Raw genomic sequence first — 26,995 nt, 5'->3', positions numbered from 1 at the left:
ACCATCACAAGAAAATGGACATAAATCTTTAATCAAATTCCCTATCCGCCAACTTCGCTCACACATTTATTAATATTTATTTCGCATCTCTTTACAATTATTGAAAATGTATTGACCACTTCTGAAAATCTTTTTGCAGAAATACGACAATAAGTCTAATATTCTTTATTGAATTTTCTAAACACCAAACGGTGTTTAGTATTTTATGTGGTAATTTTTTATGTTAGTACGAAATTATTATATAATATAGATCTATTAACTTTTCATTTGTCAATTCGTTCCTCCATCTTAGTATTTTATGTAGATTATTTCTACTTTAATTTGTGCACGACCAAGTTTGTTACGCTGGTAAAAATTAGTCAGGTTCATACTAACAGACCAGATTTGGTTTGGTAATCGGTAATCCTAATAATAATCAACTTCATTTATATCATGATTACCAAAGTTAGCATTGCATGGATTTAAACTAGGATACCATCACACACCAAATAGAAGAACTCATTCCAAAATACCAACCTGTTAGTAGGGATTGTCCATTTAGTCTATAAATCTCACACTGATTGCTCTTATGGCCGATGGGGGACATTGGGTCTGTAACACAACCAAATAGAAGAATTCATCAGAAAAAACTAACTTGTTAGTAGAGATAGTCTATTTAGACTATTAACCCCACACCGATTGCTCTTACGGCCGATATGGGACATTGAATCTATAACACATAGTACTAGACTAGTTGGGTAAAATCTTGGTATGAATTTGAATACAAACTATAACAGACTTTGTTTGGCAAGCCAATTGATTGAATTCATACCAAAATGATCAAACAATGATAATAAAATTTCAAATAATGCATACCAAACCATGCAAGTTTTCAATGCATTGTATTTGTATGGATTTACCCAAATCATACCTTGCATATCACATTTGCAACGCGCAACTCTAATAGGCTTGATATGAATGAACTCGCAACTCTAATAAGCTTGATATGAATGGACTGAGTTTATACCACGATTACCAATATTATGAATTTTAGAATATAAAATAAAAGCATGTATAATCACAAACAAGTAATAAATACCTTAAAATACTTCTAAACTGTAAGAGAACAATGTCGGAAATACTCCTTCCTATCTCTAAACATTAAAGTACTTGATAAGGCTAATTTCATGCATCGGTTATGGTGTGAAAAACGTTATAATTTGCTGGGTCTAACACGTTTCCTAAGCCAGGTGTGTGAAGAAAAATCGCTAGATCGAGGAAATGGTGAAGGAGATGGTCTAGCGAAGGAAAGGAATGAAGTGAGCAGGATTTAAAAGAAAAGCAGGCGTGACAGAGGGAGTCAATAGCTGAGGGCAACAAAGTCTTATCTATACCTCGCTGGGCCCCACTCCAACGCCTATATATAGAAGAGCATGCAACGCACATCATATCACTTTTTTTCACTCTCTTCTTAGCTCACACACATTACACACACTTGGGAATGAGAGATCTGGGGTAGTCGGGTACGAAGGGTTCTTTTCTTTAGAAGTTTCGCAGTTGCAACACCGTCCGAGTGTGGACGAAGATACAATCTCTCTTAATTTCAGTTGTTTTACTCTTTTTGCTGTCGAACTTCACTTTTGGGAGTCGACTTGGTTGTTGATGTTACTCGTTACCTTTCCGCTTGGGTTGATTTGCGTTTAGTTGTTAAATTTCAAGTTGATTTACGTAGATCTCGCTGCTGAAAGTTTATTTTTACAAGTATTATGTCGATCTCTGTTTATTTTGATGTTGTGGTGTTTGATATGGGAATTCGGTGATAGATCTGTGGTTTATTGACTGTTTGGAGATTGTTGTTCGAATCTGAAGTAATGAAGTGTTTCTGTTGGTTGGAGTTCGTGTTGGACGCTTGGATCCGGAGTGGATTTAGCGTCTGAGGTTGGATCCGAAGTGAGAAAAGGAAGTTGTTAGATGGATTTGAGTTTTCTTCTTGTTTTCTGTTTTGCTTCGTCTAGCGTCTGCAGATCTGTTCAGTTCTTCGTTGATTATGCATTAATTTGTCTTAGAATTAGTTTGCTCTGTTTATGCAATTTGGTTGTGGAAGATGATGTCGCTATTAGTTAGTACGAGAGTTAGTTATTCTGCCAGCTTTTCGTCCGTACTCTGTTTTTTTTTCAGTTATGGTCCCCACAGTCAGTTTGTTTCCTATGTCTAGGTAAGTAGAGTAGTTTTCTTAGATCTAGTGTTTGAGCAGTTATTTTTCTCGCAACGTTCTCTTGTTATTTCGCCTAGGTCTAGTTATTAGCGTAGGAGTTTTAAAATTCCCAAGTCAAGTTAAATTTGTTTTCCTCAACCCAAGAAAAAATGCGTGGCAGCAGCCAACACCAAAAACAAACCCAAATCCTTGAACATGAGTATTACGCATCCTTCTCTGTGGGATCGATCCCTACTTCCCTATACTAGGTTTAGTAAAGTGGTTGAGGGTTTTTGAAAGAAGTGCTCTGTGTGTCCGACGATCGGGATTTCCTGCGACCAACGAGTTCCTAGACCGCGTGATCTAGTAGATTTGCTGGACCTAGGAAACCTGTTATTTCCTTTTGAACGCACTACGAACATAAATTGTAACCTTTCAGTACTGCAACACTATTATCAATTCCCATGCCCAAAAACATCTTCATTTCTGTCTACATATATACACTTACAGAGGAGCATTATAGTGATATCATAGTTTAAATGACAATTTAGGCAAACAATCTGTGGTACATAGGCAAGCAACTCGGCATATGATTCTAAGCAATCTGCGATACGAAATCAGAGATAATCAAGCAATCAGCGATACATAGAAAGCAAGGCAGACTAAGTTTGAATCTGCTCCTAAATCTAAGAATTCTCATTGGTGGTACATTATCATTTTAATTGTGGTTGTCATTTTAGTATAATCCTACACTTACTTAGAGGTATATATACGATGCTGCTTGTACAATAATTAATGCCGAAAAAAACATGAAAATGATAAGAAATAATTTTATAAGCCATTTTAAGAAAAAGTGTCCACTCGTCATCCACAAAAGGAAATCACATCATCAGCTACACATTTTCAATCACAAAGGACCACTAGCTATATACCCCTAACCCTAACACCATGGAACCATGCAAAATTTCCTCATTGCTTTTTGTGTGTATAAAAAGGGCACTCTTCCAATATTTATGCATCCCATGCAAAGAGTGAGAAGAAGAGACTAGAGAGAGGGAGAGAGGGAGCAAAAATGGGGTGTGAAAGTTTGAACAAAATGAAGCCATATTTGGCTATGATTACACTTCAGTTTGGATATGCAGGAATGCATATTATTTTGTTGCTCTCTTTCAAGAGAGGTTTTAGTCATTGGGTGTTCGTCGTTTATCGCCATGCGGTTGCCACCATCTTTTTTGCTCCTTTTGCGTACTTTTTTGAGAGGTAAGGTTTTCATTCTATGGTACTATATATTTTTATTTTTAACTAATTCATAATTATTTTTGTGTATAATTCTATTCTTCCATGCAGGAAAACAAGGCCCAACATGACGAAATCAATATTCTTCAAGATAATGCTGCTTGGTTTCTTGGAGTAATGCTCTTAAACATATTACTCCTCCTACTAATCAATTTCACTTATTGCTACAATATGCATGTGTTACTTACAAAGTAGTGAAATTTCCTATTGTTTGTTTGATTAATATCTACTGCAAATTGGTAATTTCGTAATTATATATATTGCACGTATTATGCGTAAAATATTAAAAGATTGAATAGTGGAGTATATATTTTTGTAGGATGCGTGCAATAGATTATTTTATTTGACTTTCTCATCTTTTCATTTGATTGAATCGTTGTCGGGCTCAAACTTTTTTTATCATCTTTCCATAAACTCGATTATGTGATTTCATTTGAAATTGAAAAGTAATACTAATACTTTATTGCGCCAAACTTTTATGAGTATCACCCCATCATATTTTTGGTCACTGTTAAATTATTAAAATCATATCCATCTCTTTACTTTGTTATTATAAACAGATTTAACAGTTTTAATGTATGTATTTTTCTAAAGATTATTTACTGTATATACTATGCATATATATGCTATATACCGTATCAGAAGTTATTTCACTATTATAATATCATTAACTTTACTGCATGCTCTATAGTACTGTATTATTTGGAATAATTTCTGAAAATTTAAAATTCAAAATTATAGGCCAGTTTTGGACCAGAACTTGTACGGTGTCGGAATCCAGTATACATCGGCGACATTCGCGGCGGCGACCGTCAATATTCTCCCTGCTGTCACTTTCATTATGGCTGTCCTGTTCAGGTATATTATATAGATCTGTTTAAGAAACTAGAGCATAGTAATATCATAACTTTGCAATGATCTAGTACTATATAATTCATGTACTTATTTATTCCATAAAGTTCGTTCAATAAATAAAATATTCCACAATCTTTTTAGCTAGTGTTGTTTTTAAAAAAAACAATATTGATCCTAAAAGGAAAGAATGGCACTGCAGGATGGAAAAGGTGAATCTGAAAAAAGTGCAGAGTGTAGCAAAAGTGATCGGAACGGCGGTGACGGTGGGCGGAGCAATGGTGATGACACTGTACAAAGGCCCCACCGTGAACATCTTGTTCTTGTCTCACAGCGGCAGCCACCACGAAGCCGCCAGCAGCTCGGCGGATGAGCACTGGGTCTCCGGCACAATCATGCTGCTCGCTTCTATTGTCGGCTGGGCTGCCTTCTTCATTTTGCAAGTAATATATACTATTCCCTCTGGCCCTTCCCTCTCTACCTGGCTAAGCGAGACGCTCTTTTTTGCGCTCATTTTAAAAAATTTAATAATTAAAATGGAGTATTTATTATTTTTTCAAAATAAGTGCAAAAAATGAACATCTTGCTTAGCGAGCAATTGAGGGAGTACCATAGTAACATATTTTGAAAAGGATATTAAGGAGTAATATTAAATAAAAAATTGATTGATATATATGACAAAATTGGGCAGAATAATACATTGAAGGAGTATCCCGCAGAGTTGTCATTGACGGCGTTGATTTGTCTGATGGGAACGGTGGAAGGCGGCATTGTGGCGGCGATAATGGAGCGCCGCCCGTCCGCCTGGGCTATTGGTTTTGATTCTAGGCTGCTCGCTGCTACATATTCTGTTAGTTCAATTTCAACATCATTTCAATATTGTTATATTCTACACATTATCCTAATTTTGATAGAACATTAATTGCTAATACAATTGGCCTGAAAATTCTTGATTTTGCTGATTAAATTATGCATGTATAGGGACTTATATGCTCAGGAATAGCATATTACTTGCAAAGTGTGGTGAACAAGGCACGAGGTCCGGTGTTTGTGACATCATTTAGCCCTCTCAGCATGATCATCACTGCTATCTTGGGAGCCATCATTCTGTCCGAGCAACTCCATGTCGGAAGGTAATATATACACTACTCCCTCCATCCCATAAAAATAGTGGACAATTTTGAAACGTCACGGATTTTAGAACACAATTAGTATAGAGAAATAGAGTGAAAAAGTGATTTGCTCATTGTTAGTGAAAAATGTGGTCGTCTATGGAGAAAATAGTTTTCTAGAAGTAGAGTATAATTTTATGCGATGGATAAAGTAAGTAATTAGTAACAAAATCAACAACTACTACTAGCCAACTGTCTTCAATTTTGACTTACTTTATCGATTTTGACAGTGTGATTGGAGCAGTGATCATTGTAAGTGGGCTTTACTGCGTGGTGTGGGGCAAAGCTAAAGAGGATTCCCCTTTGATGGGGAAATCCCAAGAGTTGCCAATTGTAGGAGATAAGATTCCTTCAGACAACGGAAGTGCCAAAACTACTCAGAAAATCAATTCCTTGGCTTGATCAGCAATGTATAATACTCCTAGCTACTATCTTGATTAATGTTCAATCACTCATGTGTAAGAGTTGATTTCAATTGTTCAGTCTTCTGTTTTCAATGTTACTTTCACTAATGTATGTTGATTTCATGTCAAGGTTTGCCCTTATGTATGTTTAACTCCCTATTTTGCGATTCTCTTGCAACATTTAATAAAGTACTCCCTCCGACTATGATTAACGGTCTCATATTTGATTGCTTGGATTTAAAAAATTGTTTAACTTTGTAAAAAAAATGATTGTAAAAGTTAGTGGTTTGTGAGTCCTACTTTTATATTTTAATTTTATAATAAAATATAATTAGAATGAGTTAGTAGAATGTGGTGGAGTCCATTTACCAGAAATAGTAAAATTGAAATGAAATATTACGGAAAAGAAAAAAATGGAACATATTTAGTAGAAGGAGGAAGTACTCCATAAGTTAGTGCATGAACAATTATTTGGATTGGATCAGTTTGAACCATTGATACTTAGCATGTGAAAACCTGACGTCAAGTGATTATGATGAAGAGTTTACTCAAAAAATAATATAACAAATCATTGTTCGATTTGAAAGATTATATTTTCTCTGTTCTTTATATAGTTGAGTTGTATTTCTTTTTGGGCTGTCTCATTGTAGGTGAGTCTTTTTTTTTTGGCAAAAAACGAACCTATTTTTTTATCCCTCTGTCTTTTTCCTTTCATACTTTATTCTTTCTTCACTTACTCACTTTTAATACAATATCTTAAATCTCGTGCTGAAAAAAAACGCTTCTATTATACATGGGCAAAAGAAGTATCTTGGTTCATGAAATATATATAATTTTATAATTAATCATAGCAACCAAACGACATCATTCAATAACTCATTTAATTGTCTAGGAGAATCGGAGATTTTATTAATAAGCTGGATCAGCCCAACAAAAAGGCCCAAAATGAACAACTGAATTACCCACCTGCTGATGCCAAATGTCGCCCCACGAATCGCAATCTTAGGAGTATAAAGCTGTCGATGATTCACTCCGATTACTGCTGCTTCTTGTCTCTGCGCGATCGATCATCCTCTCTGGTCTCTCGCTCATCTGGGCCTCCGACTTAGGTTGAGTTGAGTGAGAGGAAAATAAAGAAGAAAAATGGCGATGTGGGTATTCGGGTACGGGTCGCTGATATGGAAAGCGGGTTTCCCTTACGATAAGCGGGTCGTGGGTTTCATCAACGATTACCGCCGTGTCTTCTATCAAGGTTTAATTTCCTCTATTCTAATAATCCATTTTTTCTTCTCTCCTTTTCCCCCTTTTTTTGGTCTAGTTGGAGAGTAGAGAAATGTAAGGTTTAGCACATATCTTGATGTTGTTTTCAAGAAGACGTTCTTCTTGATTAGTACTCCCTCCATTCCACACTAATAGAGTCATTTTACCATTTTAGTACGTCATAGTAATAGAGTCATTTTGTCATTTTGGTAAGTTCCACAATAATAGAGTCATTTCCCTTTTCAGTAAAAGTCAACACATTTTTCCACAACTACTTTACTCTCTATTACTTTTTTCTCTCTTCATCTATCTACCTTTTTCATTTTCCACTTTATTCTCTCTTTACTTAATTACCTAACACAATTTTTCTTAATCTCTGTGCCGAAAAGTTTTGCCTCCATTATTATGGAATGGAGGGAGTAGTAATTTTTAAAATGTGATGATATCTTCTCAGAACTTACAATATTAGACAGTAAAAAATGTTCATCTTTGGATGACAGTGTTCACTGTATTTTACATATTTGCCTACATGTATATGTGTGTGTGTGTGTGTGTGTGTAGAGTTTTGAGTTGGGACAAGTTTAAGTGATGGTTATGAGCTATAACCCACAAGCCTAGTGAAATGGCAGCTTTGTAATTAAAGCATTCAGTCAGTTATGCTATTCATCCCCTAAATACATGATTCAAGAACTGCACTACTGATTTATGCTTGGTTTTTACAGTTTGTCAATCCCCCAAAATTCATGATTCATACACTAATTTGTAACTGTTTTTATATATTTTGCAGGAAGCACAGATCACAGAGGAACTCCAGAGTTCCCTGGAAGAACAGTCACGTTGGAACCTGCAGAGGGCGAAGTATGCGTAAGTTTCTCTCTTCTTTCGTCATTTATGCATTTGATCCTATGCTTTTAGTCTCTTCTTCTCTGCTTCAGCAATTTTTGTTCAGTATATCGCAGCCTGTACTTTCAATGCCAGTTTTGTAGTATGTGTTGTGTGTGGTTATGAAATCCTGTTATCCCTTTCATGAACTGCTGATATATCATATTTTCTGACTGGAGTGATATGTCGATGAACCACTGTAATTTCCAAAACAAACAGTTAGTTCTGATAAATACTTTGATTCCCTTTCGACTGTATTAATCCGTGCATTTGAGCGTAGCATAAATCTGATTCGGATCACATTTTAGAGATAGTTTTGCCAACCCTCATTTATTGTGGGATCGTGCATAATTGAGTGCTTTCATTCTTTGTATAACAATCTTGAAGCTTTATCATAGTTTCTGCATTTAGCACAGGACACTGATCATCTTGATTACTTTTGTGGTGATTGCAGCATTTGAAAGAATCCAAAATTATGGGATCGTGCATAATTGAGTGCTTTCATTCTTTGTATTAACAGTCTTGAAGCTTTATCTTAGTTTCTGTTTGCATCTTTCTCTTACTTCATGTTGTGCTTATAATCTCATCTATCATCTAAAATTATGTGAAAACGATGTTACATCATAATCTTTCGCGATGAAATTGAATTTAACTAGTTTATAATATGCACAACAGTGGGGTGCTGCGTACAAGATAACCAACAAGGAAGATCAAATAACTGCATTGGAGGTTTGGAGCTTGAAATTTATCAAGATTCTTTGTTTTGTAAGATCAGTCTTTTTATTTAATCTTCATAAACCATCACATGTACCATGTTGCCTGTAGCATCTCGAGGTGAGGGAGAAGCAGTATGACCAGAAAGTTTATGTAGATTTCTTCACTGTAAGATCATTTTTTCTTTCAAAACTTGTCATTGGGATTTCATTTGGGGCGTCTTATCAGAGTTTGTCGTTTTGATTTGTTACAGGACGCAAGCTCTTCCACCCCTCTGGTCTCTAATGTTATGGTGTAAGCTGCAGGAGTTTCTGATTTCTACAACCGACTGTTTCTGTTTGAAATCTCACATTTCCGATTGTTCAGATACATCGCATCTGCAGACAAGAAGCTCAACCAGAACTATCTGGGACCTGCCTCACTTGAAGAAATCGCCATGTACGAATCTTTCTTGTTAATTCAATTCACGTCTCTCTAACAGCAAAGTGTGTCTCGAGCACCTTTGGAGTTACAAATGTCATTGGATATGGGTTTCGATCCTGATTTTAGATAACCATATAGTGGATCATACCATCTTACTATGATTTAATTTATGTTAAAGTAAGAATGTATGCCTCAATATTTTGGTCTCAGTTCCTTCTTTTTTAATTCTGCAGTCAAATAGTTAAGGCAAAAGGCCCCTCAGGGCCGAACACAGAGTACCTCTTCAAGCTGGAAAATGCCCTTGTCCAGATAGGTAAGATTGGCTGTATGCTTTAGTTTAATTTCATCATAATTATTAGACTGTGGTTTCATTATTTTTGACATTTTTTTGCGGTTTCTAACCATAGGATTCGAAGACAAGCATGTAAGAGACCTTGCAGATGAAGTGAGGCGGATACTCTCATTACAAGGGGAGCTGGTTGATTATTGATTGATTGATTGATGAAATGAAACATGAATTAATCTTCTTATAATCCCTTGTATTAAAACTTAATTATTTACCTAGAATGCTTGCATAAGGATTGCTAGAATGTACGAGATGATAAGGATTGCTGGTTTCTAATATTGAGATGCAGAAATTTATACATGAGCTTCAGACATCATAATCATGGCGATGGAGTCTGAAATTCCATCAAATTGTTCACTTTATGTACATTTGACAATGAACATAGATATTTACAGAAGTTGAACATGAAGAAATCAAATAAAACATACATAGAATAACAATCCAACCCTAGCAAACTTTCTTACACATGTACATCAGAGGAAAGTTTTGGCATTCGACGAAGGCAATTCTCATAGGATCTTCAGAGCTGCTTTGCTCGAGTGGTGAACCCCAAGTGTAGCGAGTCTCAGAATAGCGCGACCTTGGTATAAACTGAAAAATGGAATTTCAATTGATAAGGTCAACTTACTCCCCGAACATCTCAACTGAAATGACATATAAGATCATGGCCCCCCAGCTCAAAATGAAAGAAACCAAATTTCCGCATTCCAATTTACATGTCAGTCTGGCTCCTCGAGTATGACAAAATTAAAATTATAAGAGGTTGCAGTCGAAGAAGACCCATGTTAATAATTCTTAGGTTACTAGTACCATGTTAATTTGCAGTGATAACTTTGTATCTAAAACAAAGAATCTCCTAAAACTAATCAATGGCCACTGGAACATTTGAATTTTTTTTCTCCTTAAAGCTGGTATTTCCTCATTCAACTTCAAACCTTAGTTCACTGGTGAATATTTCTTATTAAAGCAAATAGTAATTCTAATTTGGCCCAATATGGACGGTGGTATTTACAATTCCCATATACCTCAGTCCTACTATAACTATTACATGAACTGTACGCAAGGATCAACAAAAATCAAATCTAAAAAGTACAAAAAAAAACATCTAAACTGTAGTTTGCTATCTTGGTATTATGTTTACTTGGAATTTGAATGATTCTACTCATGATCTTATGCTTGCTCTCGGATGTTTTATGAACAAATTATTCTGTTTGAGGCTAGCCAAATCAAAGCTATGTACGAAGTTAGAACTTCGAACAGTCTGAACTACTTATAAGGGCCAAAGTCAGAGTTAGACATTAGTGCAAGTAACGTTATAACAGGAAGAGTGCTACCAAGTGGGATTGTTCCAGAAATGCAGCAGTTTCAGAGGGGTTGATACAAATTACGTAAAATGAACTTAACTGGCAGTGAAACTGCTCTTAGAATTTCGAAACTTACCTCGCTAGGGCAAGACTCCACATGGCTAGGGTGTAAAATAGCTTTCCAGCATGCCAAATGTCTACCATTTTCTCTAATTTATTCGTTCCTTTCAGAGCTTTCATTAGGGCTGCAAGATACAAAATACCAATGAGAGAGGCACCATATGTTGCAGTGCTCGCATGTGGGTTGAAGTTGGCAAAGATATTAGCCTTCAGGTCAACAATATATTTTTCATGTCTGTTATTGTGGGTACAGAAAGCATCTTTACTGTTTAAAAATCACCAAATTACTCGGGAAAATTATCCTACCTTTCTGTAGCTCCGAAGGAGTCAAATTCTGCATTGCCAGAAAAAATAGCATTAGTTGTGAAGCTAAACAATATGTAGAGTCATAACAAGATATATAACAGAAAGCAGATCAACGTCAGGTTACAAACCACTGAATTTGGGTTCGCCAAGATGCATCTAGCCAAAAAAGTAGCAACTCCATCCACCACATGCTCCTCAGTTACACATACATAATTTTCATTGTCAATTCCACTCTTCTCTTCAGTATTTTTAGGGACCATATCATCAGAGACCCAGACCCACCAACTTGGTTCTTCGTGATCCATGTTGATCAAGATTTCTGCTTTCTCCAGATCAGCGCCTGATTACATTACCAAACATTTTTGCAAGATATACTATCATATATGCCACTGATATCGACACGAATCAAAACTTTTTAACAGTTGCATGGATGTATAATCAAGAAACATGTGTTTAACCAGAAACACTAGCAGAAATATTTAGCATACAATCCATAAAACTCCAAATATATATATTAGTAACATGAGGATGAGGTATCCATTAGTATATTGCAATGGATGGAACTTGCCCCAGCATATCAAGTTATAAACATAAATCCTTAGTTTATCAAGAATTCACATGCGTCACCACACAGACAAACAAATATAAGACTTAAGAAAAATAGGCAAAACCAGATGGCTCATCAAATGGAAATGTGCAGGTAGTGTTTTGACGGAGGAATTCAAGCTCATTCACGAAGCTCTCCGACTGAACAGCATCCAGAATCCGATCATTCAGCTGCAATTCATTAAAAATTCACACTAATTTCCCCCAATTCGAATAATTTGAATATAATACTAATAATTACATACATTGGATGGGCAATTATGCATCAACGTAGGTGAACTTGATATATCCTGCAGAAGATTGAGGTTTTTTTCAAGCAATTGACGTAGTCGTTCGTTTTCCGCTCGTATACATTCGATATCAAAATCAGATCTTTCTTTCGATTCTGGCGGTGATGGCTTCGGGCCGTCGTGGTGGAGGTGGTGGTGGCAGCTCTCCACGGCGGTCCATGCCACATCAGCGACCTCAATCACCGTCTTCGCTACTTCCACTGAAACGTGGCTGACCATATCTTATATCTCTTGATTTTGTAGCTCTGAATTAGGGTTTCTGGCGATAGATGATAATCCTGAATTTGCTTGTTTGGTTGGATCAACGTTGATTTTGTTGCTTCTCATTTTCGTTTTGATTTTGATTTTGATTTTGATTTTGATTTTGATTTTGCAATTAAGTACTAATACTATGGGGAAATCCCTAAACACCCCCTCGCATATTACTGAATTTGATATCCGAATAATTTCCCTCAATTCAACCTCTAGAACATTCTCATTCGTGCTCTTTTTTTTTTTTGATAAGTAAATCAAATATATTCCATGAAAAGAAAGAGATTACAGAAAACACATCTCGCGCAAAGCCCAAATGCAAGAAAGGCCCCGTACAAAACCACGGTAACCCTAGTACAAAGAGAGCAGGCAAGGCCCGCGATCCAAACATCTAGGCAACTATCATAGTGCTATCTATGTGCAATGGGCCTCATTAAAACCTTTTGGGGCCAAAAACCCCAAAGGGAAAAAAGACACCAATAAGGAAAAAGAGTACCCCAAGATAGCACTATGTGGATCTATGAACAACAAAAAGTTCCATCTCCCCGGCTTAAGTATGATCTGGCACATGGAGCAACACTTGTTCATGAGGGAACTTAGCATACAAAATGCTATACACTGATGTCTTTATCTGAAATAAGACTCGGGCGGTAACGAACGCTTTCCCCTCCATGATAACAGCGTTCCGTGCAAGCCAAATATAGTAGATTGCCGCCACAAGAGCAATTCAGCCCGCCTGTCGTGGAATCCGAGAGTGCCTTCTATCACGCAACAGCCACTTTATTGCACTCTTTATGGTAGTCGGCCTTCTTCTCATGCCGATCCAGTCCCGAACCTTGTCCCAAACACCCCAAGTTTCACGACACCTGAAGAAGAGGTGATCTGCACTCTCATCGTCCCTCGTACAAAGGCTGCAAGTAGCATCAATGTCTTCCCATGTAATACGATCTCGAGTAGAGAGTCTGCCTCGCAGCGCCAGCCACGCTATGAACGAGTATTTCGGAGGTATACTGTCATGCCAAATGTATTTCGCCCAAACCCGTCGGTCTTCCCTTGGCCGGAACCACTCATAGGCAGCCTTCGTGTCCGCCAAGATACTCCACTGAGTTAGGAGTTGTTGCGCTTCCTGTCGTGAGCTTCTCATAATCATTTCATCTCTGATGGAAAAAATATGCTTGATAAGGGTGGAGTGCTCCTTCACATGCGGCTGTCATTCCCAAAAGTCGGCATCTTTTAAAATTTCCGTGTGGATCCACTTTATCCACAAGCTATCTGTCTTTGTGTGCACATTCCAAAGGATCTTCGTATGAAGAGTAGTATTCCAAGTGCCAATATCTCGGACACCCAGACCGCCTTCTTGCTTCGGCAGGCAGATGGTGCTCCACGCCACTTTCGCATGTTTGGAGGCCCAAAGGAAGTTGCGCGCAACGGCAACTATACGCGACGCCACATTGTCCGGCACCGGGAAAGCTTGGAGCCAATATGCCTCGATCCCCTGCAAGCAAGACTTGATTAGCTCCAATCTGCCCGCACAAGATAACGACTTACCGTTCCATTTTTTAACAGTGGACGTCATTTTCTGTATAAGGTCCGAATAGTCCGCCGTTTTGAGTAATTTTGACGCCAAGGGGATGCCCAAGTATTTGACCGAAAGCTTTGCACTAGTGTAGCCAAACATGTGCGTGATGTGTGCCTTAGTATCCTCGGCCATCGTCCCTGCAAAAAACAGGTTAGATTTGGCTTGATTGACTTCGAGCCCTGAGCACGCCGAGAACTCCTCTATTGCATCTGCAAGCACCTGCATCGAGTAGTTGTCCCCTCTCCCAAAGAGCATAAGATCGTCTGCAAAGGCGAGGTGAGTAATGCCAAGCCTCGCACATCCCGGGTGGAAGTTGAAGCCTCCCCCATGTGTGTGCAAGGCAAGGAGGCGGGAGAAATATTCAATGCAAAGAATAAAGAGAGACGGGGACATGGGGTCACCTTGCCTTAGTCCTCGCTTACCTGGGAAGAACCCGTGTGGGCTGCCATTGATCATGATCGAGTAAGAAGGAGAGGTGACACATTCCATGACTCGCTCGACAAAGATGGGGTGAAACCCTAGTCCAAGTAGAACCTTCTCCAAGAAATCCCAGCTAACGGTATCATAGGCCTTCCGGAGGTCGATCTTTACCGTGCATCATGGGACTGTTCTAGCTCTATCATATCGTCTCATCAGTTCTGTGGCTAGGTGGATATTATCCATAATGTTCCGGCCTTTGACGAAAGCAGACTGAGCCTGGTTGACAAGTTTAGGCAACAAAGAATCCATTCTCCTCGAGAGGATTTTGGTTATAATCTTGTAGAAAACATTGCAACGGGCTATAGGTCTATAGTCACTAACCTTCGGGTTACTTACCGTTTTCGGGATGAGCGCGATGGCAGTGGCGTTATAGCTCTTAATAAGGCGGCCCGACTCAAAAAAATCCGCTACTGCTTCAATAATGTCCGGTCCTAAGTCAGCCCAGTTCCGTTTAAAGAACGCCGACGAGTAACCATCTGGCCCCGGAGCTTTATCATCTTTGATTGCAAAGAGGGCCCCTTTGATCTCATCATCAGTAATCGGCATAATGAGTCTATTTGCTTCCTCTCCATCAAGAGTATAACCATTGCTTAGAACCTCAGGCAGGATCGGCTCAACTGGCTTTGGGGCCCCGAAGAGCCCTTGGTAGAAGTGCACAAAGCTGTCCGCAATGGCCGCTTGATCTTCCATAAGGGATCCATCCGGCCGACAAAGGAAGGATATCGTATTCCTAGTGTTATTTGTTCTGACCATGGCATGAAAGAACGCCGTATTGCGGTCACTTAAGAGTCTATGCTTCAAACCGGCCTTTTGGCTGAAGTAGTGTTTCTCCGCCGTGACTAAGCGCTCCGCCTTCTGTTTATACTCCTTAACTTGAGCCTGGAGCACTCGGTTGGAAGTATCAACATCAGCCTGCAGTTGGAGCTGTTCAAGCTGTCTTGTTGCCTCTTTTGCTTTAGTGGTGATATTGCTGAATTCACGGAAATTAAAGTCTTTAAGGACTTGCTTAAAAGCCTTGCTTCTCTGGAAAAGGCTGTACTGTTTCGAGCCCATCACATGTATTCTCCAATTCTCCTTAAGCACTCTCTCAAACTCCGGGTGATCCATCCAGAAATTGAAAAATTTGAAGGGCTTGGGTGTGGCTTGGACGTCGGCGAACACCTTAGTTACAACGGGGGAGTGATCTGTCTGAAATCCAGATGGTAGAAATCTTGTATTTGCTATGTACCCCGCATCAAGCCAATCCTGATTCACCATCACACGGTCGCTGAAAGTATGGCCATTCGTCCATGTGAAGGAGCAGCCCGTGGAGGCCACATCGTGTAAGCCAATCATGGCGCACGCTTGAATCAGTCCATCCATCTCACGGTTGTCTGGCTTCCTTATGCCCCGTCTCTCATCCACGTGCATAACCGCATTGAAGTCACCACTCACCATGTAAGGCAAGCCCTGCAATCCAAACTTAACTATCGAGTCCCAAAGAGCTTGTCGTATTGTAGGTGAGTGTAGACCATAAACCAAAGAAAAAAGAAAAGAATTTCTGGAACGAACACACCTAACCCGGGTATGGATGGCTTGTTGCTCCAAAGTGTCTACATCTAGCATCACCGTTTGGGGATTCTAGAGTAGTAATAACCTGCAAGTATCATTTCTATCCGAAAGAACAAAAGTATACTTCCAGGAGGGGAAATACCTGGCCATAAAAGCTTTTAGGCTGGTCATTTTCATCTTCGTCTCTACAACACCCATGATATCGACACGGTTCCTTTTAATTTGGTCTGCCACCACCGGGTGTCGTTCCGGGGGCTGCATGCCCCTTACATTCCATGTCGTGATAATCATTGGGGGGGTGGGACGAAGTCCGACACGCCCAGGGGATGGCTGTTACAGGAAAGGCCACGCCTGGCCTTCCCGATCTTCTTCTTTACCGAAGTACCGGTAGCTACCTCCTTCCTTGGTCCACGGCTCTTGGATCTGTGCCGGACACTCGGGGGACTTGGGTTTCGAACAACTGTCTCAGTGTTGACAGTATGTTTCTCTGTCGGATCGATCTGCGTATTTGGAGTTGCCTTGGTAGTATGCTCGGTGCTACCTATGGCAGCTGGATCTGGGCTCTGGATAGGCTTCTTCTTCTTCTTTTTGCCCGAGGAAGCTGCAACTGCATCTGCGAGGAGTGGGAATTCCGTGGTGTTAACTATAGAATCTTGATCCTTCCTCAACGTCACATTCATCCCATTTGCACCCGAGAAGTGGCCCTCAAGGCCGTCCGTGTCAGAGTCCTCGACTCGAAGTTCATATAGGTTGTCAATATGCATGGCCTCTTTCTCATTGCTCGGCCCCTCTAGATGAGATTCCGGTATGTTATGTTCCTCTAAAGTATCATGATCTTGGAGTTCCCTGAATCGGTTTCCCAAGAGTGGGTCCTGGCTTGATGAGGGCACATCACCCTTGTAGGCATTACTCTGGTTTATCCCCGTGGGCTTCCAAATACCATGCGTGACCACGGTGGTGTCATGAGTTGCCCTGCTATTCACCGAATGCCTAACAGTGGTGTCACGACCCCGGCTAGGGTCTCTCGCATTTAGCCGCTGCCTGGAGAGGTCCCGTTTCCTATTCTCTTCCCTGATTCTTGCTCTTTCCTCTGGGCCAGGGCAGCCAAAAGTAGCATGGCCAAACACATGACATGTATGGCAGATTTTAGGCAAGTTCTCAAAAGCAATCCTCTGTTGCAGAGAGGATCCATCAGGTAGAAAGAGTTCGATGGTGTCTCGCGGGTCCTTCTGCATATCAAGGATGATCTGGACTCTAGGGCCATCTAACGTTTGCCTCCGAATTGTGGCCTGGTCCACTGCAACTGGAGTTCCAATGGAGGAAGCAATTTTCTCCACAGCAGATCTCGTCCATAGAGTGAGTGGTAGGTCTGGAATACGGATCCATACTGGGATTTGGAGCTTGACATTGTCTTCAAAGTTAAAGTTTGCCGGGGTTGGCTCCAGTATGAGCGGCACACCAAAGACAGCGTACGGTCCTTTGTTGCGCACCTTCTCTAAGTCAGCATTGGACCTAAATCCAAACAAAATCCAGCCCTTGCTATGATATGCCACATTCGTGGGGACACCCCATCGTTGCACCAAGTTGTAGACTGCGGGCTTTCCTGGAAATCTTCCTGCAAATTTCCCGCACAAAGAAGGACCCCACCCTACCCTAATGGGTGGGATATCATCCGGAGTTAGTGAAATTGACGAAGTTTCAGTAGTGATACCTTCGGCCGGGACTAAAGTACGCGCAGCAAGGCTTGAATCTGGCTGAGTTGCCTGATATTCCGCCCTCCATGCACAATTACTTTTGAGTTGAAGTTGTTCCTCAACCTCAGTAATCAGTTCATCTTCCGTCTTGGGACTTGTAACTCCATTCTCAGTGGATTGAAGGGAGATCTTGAATAACTCAATCAGCGCTTGAAGATTATATTGTGCCCCCCCTACTTTGCAAAGATGGTTATAATATGCGTGCCTCCCGATTGGGTTCAAGGAGCTCATAGTAATCTTAAATAAGAACATGGAGGTAGGCAGACCCACTTTCACTCACACTCACATCCATGCTCTTCCGCAAAGACAAGCTCAAGGATCCCACCATTCTATTTTTCAATTTAAATACTTCAATTACTAAAAACATTCTACAATATAAAAATACATTAAAATATAAAAAATACATAATTGAATCCTAAAAAATAAAAATACATAATTAAAATCCTAGAAAATAAAAAAATACATAATTAAAATCCTACAAATTAAAAATTACATAATTAAGAATAAAAAATATCCCCGTGGAAGACTAGTAATCTATCCCCCAATATTCTTCGGGGACCCCGTATCATTGTCACATGTGTTGCAAGTTGGCGAGAGTTATGTTAGACCTATCGGTCACATTAAGTTGACCCAAGAGGGTCCACAACGAGTTGGTCGGGGGTTGAGGTGGCACAAAGGGAGCGGGAGCGGGAGCAGGGGCGGATGGAGTCGGGGCGCGACGACGGTTGGCCGTCGCCTTCTTCTTTCCTTGCGGCCGGCGGGAACTGCTCGGGCCAGCGTCGGGGCTACCCAAGTTAGTTCCGGCAAGCTGGGTAGCCACTTCACTGGAGGCACCGTCGGATAGGGCTACCGACCTCGACCGTTTACTGGAGGAGCTGGAGGAGGATGCTACTACGCCACCCCTATACTTCTCATGATTGTACGCCTCCTGCCATAAGATGAGGTACTTGAACGATTTCAAGTTCAAGGATTGGTAGGTCGCCCAGGCAGCACTGATGATGTCGAGCTCGCTCTTGCCGCTACCCGCCGACCGCTATTCCTGGAGGTAATACCCCTGGAACTTACCGATTGCGCCGTTGGCTCTGTAGATGGAATTGCGCACTATACTATCATTGCGATAGATGGTTCCCCTCGGTCGGCTTCATTGTACAGACGAGTGACGCGCCACCAAAACGCTTCCCCGCTTTGGTTCGTGCCAACGTCCGGATCTTCGGAGACTGCCAAGTAGGCTTTGAACATCTGCATCATCTCATCCAGAGTGTACGGGGTGCGGATACCACGAGTAGGAGGAGTAGGAGCAGAGTTGCCGCTCCCTCCCGATCCGGGTTCACCCGTATCGCCCATCGAGGGCATCTTGGTCGTCGACCGCATAAGGCCGGTAGTCACCCGGAACTTGAGAACCTTTGGTTTGAGGAGGGGCCGAAAATTGCGTTTTCAGACTAGGGAATGGCTCGGAGCCGAACCAATCGTGGTTCCAACCGCGGGAGCCGAACATTGTGTAGTGTGGTGGGAATTTAGATGAGAGAATAGATGAGAATAGATGAGAGAATTGATGAGAGAATTTAGATGAGAGAATATATGAGAATTGTATAGTTTGGTGGGAATTTTTTTGTGTTGAAGTGGGAGTATTTATGGATGAAAAAGGTGAATTTTGGGGAACAAATTTAAAAATAAATTAAAAGTGTGTAGAAAACGGATATAATTTATTAGGAAGTGGGAAAATATTTTTTTTATCTAAAAACGTTTTTTTTAATTAATTTATTTTTTTTAAAAATAAAAAATAAAAAATTAAATTTGCCAACAGCGATGCCGTTGGCAAATCGCAAGACGCCACGTAAGGCTGCACAGCGGCGGGGCGTGCCGCTGGCACTAATGGACGACCGCCGACTGTCGATGCTCTTAATAATCATCGCTTTAAAAATTATTTTTCTCAAATTTGGGGTGAATAAATCACACATCAGACCACAAGTTCAGTCAAATAAATTCATTATTTATAGTTGATCTGGAAACCACGTATAGGTAAAAGTAGGGATGTCAATGTAGCCCGCAACTCGTGGGCCGACCCGAATAGCCCGCCAAATTTACAGGGTTAGGGCTGAAAATTTCTAGCCCGATAAAATTATAGCCCGATTAGCCCGCACTCGATTAACCCGCAACCCGTTAGGGCCAGACCCGAAAACCCGATGGGCTGGCCCGAAAACCCGATAAAAATTCTATCATGCTATTTGTTTGACTCTAATTCGATTCTTCATTGATTATTTTATAATATAGATTACTAAAAAAATAACTTTCAATTTTATATATTAAATATATAAATTATATATTAACATAATAATGGATATACAAATTAGAAACTTCAAATTCACTGAAAAATATATTTAAATTTCTAAAACATGCTTTAAACTTTCTTTGATGTTTATGTTTTATTTGCCATAAATATAAAATATTAGTATTTGATCATGTTTATATTTGAGTTTAAGCATATATCTCAAATTTATCATAATTAAATATTTTACATTTTATAAATGTAACTAATTTTCACCATTATTTATTGGATTGAACGCGCTATAATTTTATCGGTAGCAACCCGATTAGCCCGCTGGGCTAGCCCGAACCCCGAGCTTTTAGGGTTAGGGTTGAACTTTTATAACCCGAAAAAATCACAGCCCGATTAACCCGCACCCGATTAACCCGCAACCCGAATAGGGTTGGCCCGAAACCCGGTGGGCTGGCCCGATTGACATCCCTAGGTAAAAGTAGATGATTAAAATTGATTAGTATGCTTGTTATTAAGTTTTACAATTTGATTGTTAGATTCAAGTCAATTTTATAAATGTGGTATTCTACTCCCTTCGTCCATTATTGGGACTCTCGGTCACTTTTGCGCACTTGTTTTATAAAAATGATACTTCATTCGTCCCGCTTAAGATGACACATTTTTCTTTTTAGTTTGTCCCATACTAAGATGACACATTTCCTTTTTTAGAAATTTTCTCTCTCCAATTAATACACTCAACCACTTTTTCTCACTCCTATTAAAATATCCATCTTTCTTTATCTCTCTACTTTAATACTTACACCCACCTTTTCTCTCTCCAATTAAACACTTTAACCAATAATTCCTAAAATCCCGTGCCGACTAAGCAATGTGTCATCTTAGTCGGGACGGAGGAAGTAATAAATAGTTCAAGTGGAGAAATGGTAAATAAAGTAAGAGAGAAAATAATGTTGAGAAGAGTCTTCTTGACATTATTCTCTCTCTTAATTTACCATTTGTCCACTTTAACTATTTATTACTCTCTCCGTACACAAAAAGTAGAGCACATTTACTATTTTTGGCCGTCCACAATAAATAGAGCACATTCATTTATGGAAAATTTTCAACAAATAATGACCCTATACATCATTCTACTAACACTACTTCTCATTTACTTTTTCTTCTTCTTTCTTACTTTATCAATTCTACATAAAAACCCGTGTCATAACCAATTGCTCTATTTTTTATGGACGGATGGAGTATTATTTTTATAAAATAAGCGTGTAAAAGTGACTGAGACTCCTAATGGTGGACAGAGGGGTAACAAACTTTATTTAATTTATAGGAGAAAATAGGTGAAAAGGCGTTAAAAGGAGGAAGAATAGACCTCCAAATGATACAAGCTCGAAATCAAAGACTCTTACTTGACCAGCTAGGAGTTGGGCATGAAATTTCACCCGTTCAGGGGGAATAAAGGCATGTCCAGATATTTAACTAGACATGATGCAAGTCAAGTTATTAAATTAAGCTCACTTGGTTGGCCAGTCCTACCCGACTGGGTAGGAATTGATTTTTGGAAACCACCCAATTGGATCTAGCTAGGCGAACTCCCGAGAAGACTACCCGAGAAGGTATGAATCCATTCAATTAGTGTAATTGTATGAATCCATACATGAATTACTTTATTTTGTTATATTTCCTACCCATGAGTATAAATAAGGAGGAGTTAGGACACAAAAACATTTTTCAAATCTTATATACTCCCCGGTTCCCTGGAGAATATGAACTCTTTCTTTTTTAATCTGTTCCTAAAAAGTATGAATTTTATAATTTTGAAAACTCAATTCTCTCAAATAAGTTGAGATCCATTCTCTACTAACAATTATTTTTAAACTTTTTAGTTTAATCACTCTTTTACTTTAACATTTGTGCATTAAAACTCGTACCGAACCAAATCTCCATACTCTTTTTAGACGGAGTAAGTATCACTTTTACGATCTAGACTAGAACTCACCCATACCAAAGAGTGAAGATGAAGAATAAAGAGCGAAGCTTCCCCGTCTTCCAAGAAAGAGACTCCAATCAATTGATACAGGAGAGGATCCCCTGTTGTGGTTAATAGCACAATAGGGCGTGCTATGCTTAAACACTTTTTTTATTCTATGAAACAGCAAACCACTCAAAAAGGCGTTTGCATATAAGAATATTTTATTATGCATTATTGACTTTAATTATTAGTGAATTTAAATGCAAAAATTATAGTTAATTTTTTTTAATATTCACATTTTTTTAAAATATTTCATTTTTCCCAGCTTAAGTGATTGACTGCTATTTTCAACTTAATTTGTACTCCCTCCGTCCCGCTTAGGGGTCCCGATTGATCAATTTTGGACGTCCCGCTTTAGGAGTCCTGGTTGAGATAAATTAATAAAAAAATACCTACAAAGTGTTAAAAGTGGATCCCAACATCCACTACAACCAATAAAAAAGTGTTAAAAGTGGGTCCCAACATCCACTACAATATTTATTTATTGGACACTCAATTAAAAGTGAGTCCCAACATCCACTACAATATTTATTTATTACACACTCAAACACTTTTTTATTAAAATATGTGCCGGACTCAACTGGGACTCCTAAAGCGAGATAGAGGGTATATATCTCAAAAAGAATACGACTCAACTTAGTTGAGATGTAGGGTGTACTATTTTCAATTCTGACATACTTTGTGATTGGAAATAGATTTCTTTAATAATTAATATGTTCTTTTTTATTGTAAGATTAACAATTTCAGAGGAACTAGACTTGGTGTTACTATAGTTTAATTTAAATTATTTATACCTAATCCTTTTATTTGAGGAATGATGGTCATAATAGTTATTATTAATTAGTAGTTTTACTTATAAATAGAATTCCTATATTTTTAATCGAATTTTATACTAGTATCATGAGTTTTTAAAAAGAATAAAAAAGATGTACCAAAATACTCAACAATCCTATATGATTCAATTATAAATATAGGTGTAACACCCGCCCTTTTTATTCCTAAGAATTTTGAAAACTAACCTATAATTAATATATATTCGTTTCGCGCCTAACCTCTTTTACTTCTCAGTATGATCAAACGTTGTGAAGTATATTTTGAGTGATGAATGAAAATAGTGTTATTACAATATTTAATATCCTAATAGTCCGTATTTAAAGACCGAGCTTCAAATAAAAGTTCTACATCAAGTTCAACATTAGAGTAAAAATAAAAATACTCTACATTCTCTCCGGATCTTGCTCAATAGTCACGCCTTGAACCCCGATGGCTACACGAAAGGATAAGAAGCATGTTAAATCAAGACGAGGCAATCGACGAAATCACATCACATCAAGCACGCTTATCAAACGACGGCTCGCGTTTTCCAAATGACGGCTCACGTCTTTTTAAGCGACAAGATGTAATATTCTTGCCATTTATGGTATTAAGAATGATTGATTTGCCAACTTACCCCTTATATCAAAAAGTCATTATCTCTTGTGTAATAGTTTGCTTCCATGAATTAGGAATTTGACCATGTTTTTCCATGTACCCTTTTCCACTATAAATACCACTTAATCTCTACCCTTAATTCTTTTGTTCCTCCACAAAATCCCTATTCAATTTTTCTCAAAATGAGGATGCAAGTAAGTGCTTGAGGAAGAGGAGTGAAATTTCTTACACACACTACCTTTCTTCAACTTCTTTGCTCAAGGTAAACTCTTCCACATTAAACCTTACTCATAGTTTTTTTTTCATATTCTTAGAACAAGCATGAACATGATTTAAAGAATGCTCAATTAGAGAAAACCCAAGTATGATCATTTTCAAATTATTACTTCTTTTAATCCCAACGAGCACTCCACGTAATCATCTTCAAACCAAGTTCATTCCTAGCATTACATGTCACTAGCCAAGCATGTGCAAAAGAACTTAGAATGCTCAAACATAGCTTCTTGATAGTGCTAATCCCACCATAAACTTTTCCTACAATAGCTCTCGTGTCATGAATTTAGCAATTCCAAGCTACTTATATCCAAATAATCTTTATGCTAGATTTCTTAATCAAGTTGACAAAAACGTAATCTTTTTACCATCCGTTTCTTCAATATTCAAGTAGTATAGCCTTGCAATAACAATAAGTGTAATATTCATAAACGAGCATGAAATATAAACAAGAACTTAGCATTTTGGAGGTTTAAATCCTCGGAGGAGGGGCTGCTGTCGGTGCCCCGCGCACCTGCTGCCCTCGCCAACACAATACACACGCCGCTGCCTTAACCGGGGACTGCTCGAAGCTACTTAGCTACTGCCAAGCGACGAAGCCGCTACTCTCGGTGCTGACGTGCTGCTGCCTCATCTAGGAGGAGCATGTGCTGCTGCTCCGGCATAGCCCCTGCCCAATGGCTACTGCCCTTCCGACGTTGCCGCTGTCCACTTGACACACCAGTTGCCGACGAAGCTCCGGTAGCTGCAACGGCGAATCCGGAATAACTCCGCTGCCCCACACCTGTAACGGCGGCTGAGCACGTTGCTAGACATATTTTGAAGAGGAAAGGAGTAGGGGGGGGGGAGCATGTGTATGTGTATATGCGTGTGTAAATGTATTTGTGTAAAAGGGAAAGAGGAAGAAAAGAAAAGAAAGGGGGAAGAAGAAAGAAGGACTAAACTGGAGGACGACGACGGCGATGAGCTCGCCGGTGAGCCGTGGAGGAGAACGGATATCAGAAAGATGGACAGAGAGGAATGTGTGATCGACGTGAGGAGAGTGGATGAAGAAGAAAGAGCCCTCTTGATTTCAAAATATGATTTTTTTTTTTGTGAAGTAAAGTTAGGGGTCATTTTGGACTCGCACAAATTAATGGATGAAAGTAAGAAAATAACTACTTCTTAATTAATCTATAAATTTAATAAATCCCCAGATTAATTAATTTCAAGTAACTAAACCTTGAAATTGAAGTAAGCACTAAAGTACTGGATCGAGAAACTAAATCCACAAGTTTAATTATCACAAAGAATTGAAGTAGGTTGATCAAGATAAGAACGTAGGATTCATTTCCATATAGGATCATTGCATGTCATGCACCTTATGTATGTTTATAAGACTAACTGAATGAATACCTCTTTCAAGAAGGGCGTGTACAAGGAGTTTGTTTTCGAAGTCGAGCTTGTGTAGATAAGTGGTACTTTATTGGGAAGCATCGAGGTGGGCTTTATATCCAACACATTAAGTGTGGATAAAATTATCAAATATATGAAATGATTTTTGCTTGATAAAATCACACTTACCTTTTTTTAAAAATGTTATCATGCCATAAATTGTTTATTTTATGATGCCTATCTGTTTGGCGATGCCAAATGAATGAATGAATCGAATTCGGCTCCAATAGGACCAAGATCCTATTCGAGTTAGTGTACACAAAGGAATGGACCGTGAGTCATCGTAAGGGTTGGCCGGTCAATGTGATCGTGGAAGGTGGCCACCTTCCCGACACACAATGAACCATCAGATATGGAAGATTGTTGGAATTAACTTAGTCTGATCAGACGAACTTTATGAAAATGAACTTAGTAAGCTCGGGCCTTTAAGAAAAACCCCCGTGTGTTACTGTGATGGCATGATAATAACTTTTTCTTATGTGTAACTTTCCGCACTGTGTTCACTGAGTACCCCGTACTCAGCCCTGCATGTATTTCTAAATGTGCAGGTTGAGCTGTGATGAAATGATGGCTGTGTGGAGTTGGTGGTCGTCTCATCTCTTTTATAGGATTTTTTTTGTGGCATATGTCTTCACACATATGGCCATGCGTTTGCAACACCTTCCGTTGTGCACTATTGTAGTATTTTGTATTAGATGGATCGTAAGGAAAATGATTAGCAATGAGTGACTTGTGATAAACACTTTTTTTGATCTTCATGATCTTTCGTTGCCTTGTGAACCTTCTTTATCTTATTAAAACGTATTTGAGTGTCTTATTGTTAATTCTTTCATCCCCTTTCTATCCCCTCCCCTAGTTACGATTCACCGAGCAATGCTATCCTTAGTAAGGCGCGGTCGTGACAGAGCCTAGGTTTCATTTCCGCTCTGAACCCGAGAGTCTTTCTTCTTAAATGGTCTTGACTTGTTTCACTTGACTATGTGTCGACTCAACCAAAGCTCAGCACCAGTTCATCACACTCCACTAAAAAAAGGTAACTTACTTTTTTGAAGCAAAAGTTGAAAGTGTGATTTTTTATGTGATAAGCTTAAGAGGTTGAAGGAAATGAATAACTCTTTAAGTTGGTCTTTAGGATTTTATCATCGAAGAACATAAAATGCTTTAAGATGAATTGTCCCTTTTGAACCTAGTTTGAACTTAGAATGATATGTATGATTCGCTTTCCTGAGCAATGGAAACAAAGAGAATGACGTAACAATGAGTCATTCGGTATACAGAAGAAACAAACAAGATTAAAGAAAATGTTGTTATTGCTTAATAACATGGACTAGTCTTATTGATCAAGTGTTCTAAACCTTGAGGACATTTGAGTCGACTACTGTCTTAATTCTCAAGAGTGAATGAAACCAACTAATACCCGTTGTTTGCTAAATTTTTCCTTCCTAATGCTTGACCGTGACAAAAAAATTATGAGAAAAATTATCATAAATCCAGGCCCGACAAGGTGCCGATACTGAGCTAAAGTTGTTTTAGACCTGAGTCCTCTTAGAATCCTAGTTATACGTACAATGTCATGAGAAACCGATTGCCGAACAATGACAGACAAGAAATGAGTTTGAGGCAGGTCTATCGCGCCAACTTTTCTAAGAGTGATGTAAGAAGTCGTTAAAAAAATAAATAAATAAAAATCATCAGCACGAACGTCATCCGAATGAGGTGAGTCTATATACTCGACAAATATAGACCGACGAGGAGAAGCTATATGAAAATCCTTGGATTTTGTGAGTTA

General features: G+C 39.0%; 4 protein-coding genes across 5 annotated transcripts; 2 read left to right on the top strand and 2 right to left on the bottom strand.

Annotated features, from left to right (window-relative positions):
* The first annotated feature begins 3,177 nt into the window (after positions 1-3,177).
* LOC125219026 (WAT1-related protein At1g44800) lies at positions 3,178-6,105 on the top strand. Its single transcript, XM_048120868.1, has 7 exons — positions 3,178-3,433; positions 3,521-3,583; positions 4,211-4,327; positions 4,524-4,764; positions 5,013-5,171; positions 5,303-5,454; positions 5,724-6,105. The coding sequence occupies exons 1-7, from the start codon at positions 3,246-3,248 to the stop codon at positions 5,893-5,895; spliced, it is 1,092 nt and encodes a 363-aa protein (XP_047976825.1). The 5' UTR covers positions 3,178-3,245; the 3' UTR covers positions 5,896-6,105.
* Positions 6,106-6,916: 811 nt separating this feature from the next.
* LOC125222976 (gamma-glutamylcyclotransferase 2-3) lies at positions 6,917-9,822 on the top strand. The gene is made up of 8 exons (XM_048125904.1): positions 6,917-7,149; positions 7,945-8,021; positions 8,715-8,768; positions 8,865-8,921; positions 9,007-9,047; positions 9,120-9,191; positions 9,410-9,489; positions 9,584-9,822. Exons 1-8 carry the CDS (start codon positions 7,041-7,043, stop codon positions 9,664-9,666), a joined length of 573 nt encoding a protein of 190 aa, XP_047981861.1. The 5' UTR covers positions 6,917-7,040; the 3' UTR covers positions 9,667-9,822.
* On the bottom strand, positions 9,776-12,483 carry LOC125222975. Of its 2 annotated transcripts, none has more exons than XM_048125903.1 (6): positions 12,104-12,483; positions 11,924-12,029; positions 11,381-11,592; positions 11,253-11,280; positions 10,963-11,071; positions 9,776-10,113 (listed from the first exon to the last, which is right to left on the bottom strand). In XM_048125903.1, exons 1-6 carry the CDS (start codon positions 12,365-12,367, stop codon positions 10,032-10,034), a joined length of 801 nt encoding a protein of 266 aa, XP_047981860.1. In that variant the 5' UTR covers positions 12,368-12,483; the 3' UTR covers positions 9,776-10,031. The 2 variants fall into 2 exon arrangements, with proteins under 2 accessions (XP_047981860.1, XP_047981859.1); XM_048125902.1 differs by having other exon boundaries at positions 9,776-10,102.
* Positions 12,484-13,610: 1,127 nt separating this feature from the next.
* On the bottom strand, positions 13,611-14,468 carry LOC125220400. Its single transcript, XM_048122574.1, has one exon. The coding sequence runs from the start codon at positions 14,466-14,468 to the stop codon at positions 13,611-13,613; it is 858 nt and encodes a 285-aa protein (XP_047978531.1).
* Between the last annotated feature and the right edge of the window lie 12,527 nt (positions 14,469-26,995).

Source organism: Salvia hispanica, chromosome 4 (genome assembly GCF_023119035.1).
Source record: "Salvia hispanica cultivar TCC Black 2014 chromosome 4, UniMelb_Shisp_WGS_1.0, whole genome shotgun sequence".
NCBI lineage: Eukaryota > Viridiplantae > Streptophyta > Magnoliopsida > Lamiales > Lamiaceae > Salvia > Salvia hispanica.
The sequence above is the reverse complement of the archived record's forward strand: the minus strand, read 5'-3'. Positions and strand labels throughout refer to the sequence as shown.

Excerpts from the sequence above, each read along its gene's own strand:
- LOC125219026 (XM_048120868.1), top strand. The coding sequence starts at position 3,246 with ATGGGGTGTGAAAGTTTGAACAAAATGAAGCCATATTTGGCTATGATT. Across the intron at positions 4,328-4,523 it reads ATTATGGCTGTCCTGTTCAG|GATGGAAAAGGTGAATCTGA; the intron begins GTATATTATATA and ends ATGGCACTGCAG. Across the intron at positions 4,765-5,012 it reads CTGCCTTCTTCATTTTGCAA|AATAATACATTGAAGGAGTA; the intron begins GTAATATATACT and ends AAAATTGGGCAG.
- LOC125222976 (XM_048125904.1), top strand. The coding sequence starts at position 7,041 with ATGGCGATGTGGGTATTCGGGTACGGGTCGCTGATATGGAAAGCGGGT. Across the intron at positions 8,769-8,864 it reads ATCAAATAACTGCATTGGAG|CATCTCGAGGTGAGGGAGAA; the intron begins GTTTGGAGCTTG and ends TGTTGCCTGTAG. Across the intron at positions 8,922-9,006 it reads TTTATGTAGATTTCTTCACT|GACGCAAGCTCTTCCACCCC; the intron begins GTAAGATCATTT and ends GATTTGTTACAG.
- LOC125222975 (XM_048125902.1), bottom strand. The coding sequence starts at position 12,367 with ATGGTCAGCCACGTTTCAGTGGAAGTAGCGAAGACGGTGATTGAGGTC. Across the intron at positions 11,072-11,252 it reads TCCTTCGGAGCTACAGAAAG|CCCTAATGAAAGCTCTGAAA; the intron begins GTAGGATAATTT and ends TGTATCTTGCAG. Across the intron at positions 10,103-10,962 it reads TGGAGTCTTGCCCTAGCGAG|GTCGCGCTATTCTGAGACTC; the intron begins GTAAGTTTCGAA and ends GTTTATACCAAG.
- LOC125220400 (XM_048122574.1), bottom strand. The coding sequence starts at position 14,468 with ATGGAATGTGTCACCTCTCCTTCTTACTCGATCATGATCAATGGCAGC.